This window comes from Plutella xylostella, chromosome 31 (genome assembly GCF_932276165.1).
Source record: "Plutella xylostella chromosome 31, ilPluXylo3.1, whole genome shotgun sequence".
NCBI lineage: Eukaryota > Metazoa > Arthropoda > Insecta > Lepidoptera > Plutellidae > Plutella > Plutella xylostella.
Genome location: NC_064011.1, coordinates 3,615,889 through 3,622,359, shown reverse-complemented (window position 1 = coordinate 3,622,359; position 6,471 = coordinate 3,615,889). Strand labels below are relative to the sequence as shown.

At 40.9% G+C, this 6,471-nt stretch overlaps 1 protein-coding gene across 1 annotated transcript; it reads right to left on the bottom strand.

Moving 5' to 3' along the window:
- Positions 1 to 402: 402 nt before the first annotated feature.
- On the bottom strand, positions 403 to 5,185 carry LOC105383595 (trypsin, alkaline A). The gene is made up of 5 exons (XM_048632167.1): positions 5,030 to 5,185; positions 4,095 to 4,275; positions 3,259 to 3,370; positions 2,370 to 2,519; positions 403 to 743 (listed from the first exon to the last, which is right to left on the bottom strand). Exons 1-5 carry the CDS (start codon positions 5,064 to 5,066, stop codon positions 453 to 455), a joined length of 771 nt encoding a protein of 256 aa, XP_048488124.1. The 5' UTR covers positions 5,067 to 5,185; the 3' UTR covers positions 403 to 452.
- Between the last annotated feature and the right edge of the window lie 1,286 nt (positions 5,186 to 6,471).

Genomic DNA, 6,471 nt, shown 5'->3' with positions numbered 1-6,471 from the left:
TTCCCACGACTGTAACTCCTGAAGGGGACCTACCCAATCAAAGGTGACTCGCAGGCGAGCCATCCACTTTTCACTCAGTAAAACTATAAAGTATCTAGGCTACACAATGTACTAACACAAAATCTAGATGTGCAAAGTTTCCTCACGATATTTTCCATCATCGTTAGAGGACGTGGTATGGTTAGAATTTAATGGATTCATTCCAGGATTTGTACCCACGGTCTCTCGAATGAGAGGACGAGGCCTTATCAGTCACGCCCACCACGGTTTATGAGCCATATCAGATACGGGAGGGTCCAATTATAATCCTCACCAAACTGTAGTGATAACTCCGAAAATATTATGCATAAGTAACTCATGTAATAGGATTTTCGATCGCTAATCTAAAATAACAACAAAGTCTTATTCAAAGCACAGCTTTATTTAATTCAACATTCCGATTCCAACAGCAATCAAACCGCAGTGTCGATTATCCAGTTGGAATACGCAGAAACCTTGGTGCTGACGCCTGGGAAATATCCGCTGGCGCAGCCTTCGCCCCAGGAGATGACTCCCACAATGACATTGTCGATGGTCAGGGCACCCCCCGCGTCACCCTGGCAGGAGTCCTTGCCACCCTGGTCGAGGATCCCTGCGCAGATCATGTTCGAAGTGATTCCCTCGCCGTAACGCCTGGCGCATTCGGCGTTGTCCACGATTTTCACGGTCGTCTCTTGAAGGGTTTCCGCTGATGGCTGGCCGAGCTGTGTGGAAAGGGAGGGATTGGTTAGTTAGTGGTGCTATTTGTGGTCTTGTTGTAGAGTCTTTGCATTTAAAACCTACAGATGGATTCACAAAATCAGCGTCCGCGGGTGACGTATCAGAAACCTACTTTATGTATATATATATATATAATATATAATATATACAGGGTTATTTTCAAGTAGACCTGATCCTTTCAGGAGGTGATAGAGGAAGGCATTTCCAGTCGATTATACCCTACAATGCATTATCCGAAACTTAACCATTTCTAAGATATTTAATACTTAAAGATTTTTTGAATTTTTGCCAAAATTTCATGTTTAAAACCGAAAATAAAAAAACTAGCCATATTTCAATGCTTTTTTTGTTTGTTTAGCATTAGTAACATCTTAATAAACTAATTAAAATAATCAAATGTGCAATATTCGACTTAAATTAGACACAATACCTCAAAATAGATAAACATTTTTAAAAAGTACCTATTCAAAACCTAAAAACAAATAAGTTAAATTAAAAAGGAATTTCATATAACAATTTTTTGTGCACTTCAGCTCAAAAACATTGTCAACTTATAAGCTTTCAAATGAGATATTTCAATATCAAATCGATTTAGGTATCACCAAGATATGGCCAAAACAATCAGAGAAGGCGGAGAAAACTCAACAGGGGTTTCCATACTAAAGTGGGACTGAAAACCATCACACTTTTTACCTTTAAATTGCGCTAATTTTGTTAGTTTATCTGTTGAATTTTGTCCGCGTTCTCTGATTGTTTTGGCCATATCTTGGTGATACCTAAATCGATTTGATATTGAAATATCTCATTTGAAAGCTTATAAGTCAACAATGTTTTTAAACTGAAGTGCACAAAAAATTGTTATACGAAATTATTTTTTAATTTAACTTATTTGTTTTTAGGTTTTGAATATTGTTTAAAAATGTTTATCTATTTTAAAGTATTGTGTCTAATTTAAGTCGAATATTGCACATTTGATTATTTTAATTAGTTTATTAAGATGTTACTAATGCTAAACAAACAAAAAAAGTATTGAAATATGGCTAGTTTTTTTTATTTTCGGTTTTAAACATGAAATTTTGGCAAAAATTCAAAAAATCTTTAAATATTAAATATCTTAGAAATGGTTAAGTTTCGGATAATGTATTATAGGGTTCAATCGACTGGAAATGCCTTCCTCTATCACCTCCTGAAAGGATCAGGTCTACTTACCAATAACCCTGTATGTATATACTTCCGGCGCTTTCTAACTGGCCAATTATTTAATCATGGTGACAAACCCTAGATGAGCTCTAGTGTCTTGAGTTTGTCACTCAAACGATAAGAAGAAGAAAAATAAGCAAGTCCTGCGGGGAGCATCGATTTTTATTTTAAAATAAGTATTGTAATTGTAATTTCGGTTAGGACATAGAAGGCTGATCAGCAAACGGCTGATTTATTTTGTGGATTAGATTAGTACTTACCTACGAGTATCTGTGTTCGGCTATATGTCTATAGCAGCGACTACAAAATTATAATACTAATTTAGCATACGTGAAAAAATGCGCAAATAGGTAGCCGCCATATTCCTCAAGTTACATAACTAGTTGCTGTTACATGATTTCGGTACATACCCCAAGTTGCCCCCAGCCGGACAAAACCACCTCAGTGTTGGTGGCAGTTTCGGTGCCCTGCCCGTAGATGGCGCCGGCTTGCACGGTCGGAGTGAAGTCCACGAATGTGGCCAGACGGACCAGAGTCAGGTCAGCGTCGAAGCGGGCCGCCTGGTGGAAAAAGAAAGGTTTTTTTTATGGTACTTTATCATTACAATCATCATCGGTTACACCGTCCACGGCTGGACAAGGGCCTCTCCCAAGGAGCGCCACAAGACTCTGTCGTCGGCCTTCCTCAGGAAGCCCTACCTGTCTGAAGTCATATCGGACCAGCAGTCGTCCCACGCTACGCTTGTATGTTCCTGACCACCCGTCTTTTAAGTCGCCTGTAAGTTGCGCGATGTAACGCCTTATAAATAGTGTCAATTTTGCAATGAATTCTAACACTAGACTCGAAAGGCGAGTGGCTGAGAATCCACCTCTAGGTCTCCTACGAACTCGTTTACACCGGTTGTAGGTCCTTTGACTAGCTTAATACCACTGTAGCTTGCAGATAATATAATTATGTGGTTGTCGGTTGCATTCATTCTCTTAATGATGATGGTAGTACGAAATGACCACCCTGCAGTGAAGTATTATCCATTTCCTGAGCAGTCAGTGACTTAGGAACACTGACTGGCCAATCATCTCACCCCGTAACAACCATAGTCCACCACTGGAGAAGGGCTAGTACGGGGCGCATTTAAGACGTGACAAGAGTTTTGCATCGCGCTCACTCACATCGCGCAGCCTCAAGAGCGAGCGCGACGGAGAACTCTTGTCACGTCTTAACAGCGCCCTGTGTTACACGGCCAGTCTAGCTCTTGTGTTTGTCACCCACACGTTAACCAGAACATGTTCAACTACCAACCTTACGGTAGTCGGGGTGCTTGACCACCCGGGTGAGGGCGATAGTGTTGCCTCCTTCGTTGCGGGTGGTCGCGCCGACACGGACTCGGCGGTATGTGATGTCGGGGTAGGTCCTGAGGAAAAGTAGAGAGCATATTTAGTTTTCCCGTGGGAATTGTGAGGAAAAAGTATACCCAGCTTTTCGGGCTTCGCTTAGCCTTAGCATGTTTTCCTGTGGGAATCGTAGGGAAATGATAACTACGCAATGTGGTTATCCAGTAGGTAAGTATGTCAGCTACTTGCGTGTTAAAGAAGCTTCACCGATTGACGTATCAACTGTATACTTTATATGTAGGTATACACCGCACGATAGGCAGTCACCAGTCAGGTCTCTCGTTCGTTATTTGTCTTGTGCGGCAAGGGCGTGCCTCAAATACTCTATTGAGGCGAATAAAGAGATAAACAAAGGTTACAGACGTGTGGGCCAGGTGCCAGCAACACCTCCACAGGACGTATACTCCTAGTTACATACAAACCACATCAGGGCGTATACTTCTACTTACAACTACGTACCACCCCTCGAACCAATGCGCCGCACTCAGAAACCCAGCCGTTGCTGCCTCAGTCACACGCAACAATGATAGTTATATTGTTGTCATGTTGTTGATGTCGATAAATTCATTCAATTCGCCTTTCGATCAGTAATCTCAGCGTGGTATTTATCGCGAATTACTATATATTGCCGCGGTTATCTACATCGAAAACAGACTCGTGCAACGGGCACTGGTGTTAAAAGACACCCCGTTAAACCCCTAGAAAGAATATGGTCGAAGTAAGAAAGTATATCCTAGTAGTTACCAGCCCTCGAAGCAGTGGGCAGCGCTAATCACCCAGGCGTTACTGACGAGGCTCCCAGCGCAGGACTGAACCCACGCGCCGCTCGAGACTCCGAGCTGGTCCACCTGCACCAGCCAAGGGTGCTGCTGGATGGTGGTGGAGGAGCCCCCGATGATGCGGGGGGACGCCGCGGCGGCCGCCGCTGTTAGAGGAAGGAAGGTGTGTAAGTGTGGGGAGTCTTGGAACCAGCTATCTTACCACCATCGCACAAGAGATCAAATTCTTGATTCACTGTGTTTAACCAGGCTGGAGGTTTTTTTAGAGCCTACTACGACTAGTGAGTGACCAAGTGAGTAGCTCAGTAAAACAAACGTTTTAAAATCTTCGTGATCGGCCGCATTGATACACGCTAAGCGACTAGCAAGGCGCCAATGTGACCGTTGACGAAGATTCTAGAACGTTCGTTTTTCGAGCTACTCGCTTGGTGACTCGCTAAGCAAACCTCGAGCCTGTGAGGAATGCTGGATTTGACAGGAAAGCTGATGTTTAAAGTTATGAAGTTCCTTAAACAGACACTGACCATTTCTGATAGTTGGGGTAGGTATGATGTAAACTAGGTTGGTGACTTTAGTCATAGGTAGGACTATAGTCACCGACATAGCTCACCGAGTTAGTATTTAAGCTTAAATGGCAGTTGGTGTCACATTTGTCGAAGAACCGATAACCGATGGGGTAAACGTGTTCTGGAGTGGAGACCACGATTACGCAAACGTAGTGTAGGACGCCCTCCGGCTAGATGGGATGACAACTTGCGAAGGGTTGCTGATAATGATTGGATGAGGAAAGCTATAGATCGCATCCAGTGGCGTGTTTTGGGAGAAGTCTATGTGCGGCAGTAGACTGTTATAGGCTGATGATGATGATGATGTGGTAAGTTATTATAAATTTTCACTTACCAGTCAGGAGCAAAATAGACCAAGTGCCTAGAGACATCTTTAATCTAGGAATCCTTCACTGGGAATATTGAAAATTTCAATTCACCTTAGCTATATGGTAGTATTTTACTTATGTAGCTACTTGTTATCTCGTGACATTACATTAGTAGCCATAATAGAGATTACTTAGCTTTATCGAGTAAAGTTTTATGGTAGCTTAGATAGAATTTCGATAGTTTAATCTTTAATTTACAACAGCTCTGTAGACCAGGGTAAAACTAGGGTAAAGTCCACTTAGATGGTAGGTAAGTATATAAGTAAGTAACTAGTAGCAATATCTTGGTACGCTTTATGTATCTAGGTAGGTAGGTAGGTACCTATTCATTATCTAGATTTCAAAATAGAAAAATAAACTGATTCAAAGTACCTAACTATTAAATATTCATTTAAAAACTGGCCAAGTTGAGTCGACGAGTCGAACTCGCGCACAAAATGGTACCGTATCTATTTAAATATTTTTGGCTACCAAACATAATGTGTGGGTACTGTGTACTAGACAGAATTCACGCTTTCTTCAATACCGGTATTGAAACTTTCCCTAACATGCCCTACTGTGTACACATAAGTAGGTACTTATATATATATATATATATAGTACAGCTAGGAACAGCTAGTATTATATATATACATTTATTGTATGCCATTTTGCGTTACTGAATAATTTTATAACTTACTAGCTGTCCCCGCGCGCTTCGCTTCGCCTTAAAAAGTTTTCCCGTGGGAATTCCGGGATAAAAAGTAGCCTATGTTCTTTCCCAGGGTCTAGACTGTATGTATACCAAATTTCATTCAAATCCGTTCAGTAGTTTTGGCGTGAAAGAGTAACAGACAGACAGACAGACAGACACAGTTACTTTCGCATTTATAATATTAGTTAGGATTTATAAGTAGAAAGTATTTAATAACTATAACTAAATTGTCATCCAAAAGGTTCAGTTGCATTAAAATTCTAGCTAGGTACTTAGGTAGGTACCTAGCTAGAACGCAGCTGGTTCCACCTTAGGGCACCTTACCCTAATATTAGCTAATTTTATCTGTCTATAAAAGTTTAATCGGCATCGGCCTATGTATGTAATCTACCTAATAATGAATGGCATTTTTCGAAACATGAGAAAAACTCATGTTTACAAAGTGCCATGAAACAATTTTTTATGAAAAGTCATGCTTATGTTCTTTACGCTATCTAAGTAGGTACTTACATACTCACCTTATGATGAGTAGGCAGTTTTAGGGCTTTAGCTCAAATTCTTAGTCTTACTTATTTCATTCAGGTTTACACTTCGGCTGCGTCTAGAAAGGCTTAGCTAAATTTATAGTGCAAGTGGAAACTATCATCAAAATTTAGTCGGTATTTTTATAAACAGTAACTTTTTATTTTTACATTCATTCATGCTTACCCTTAG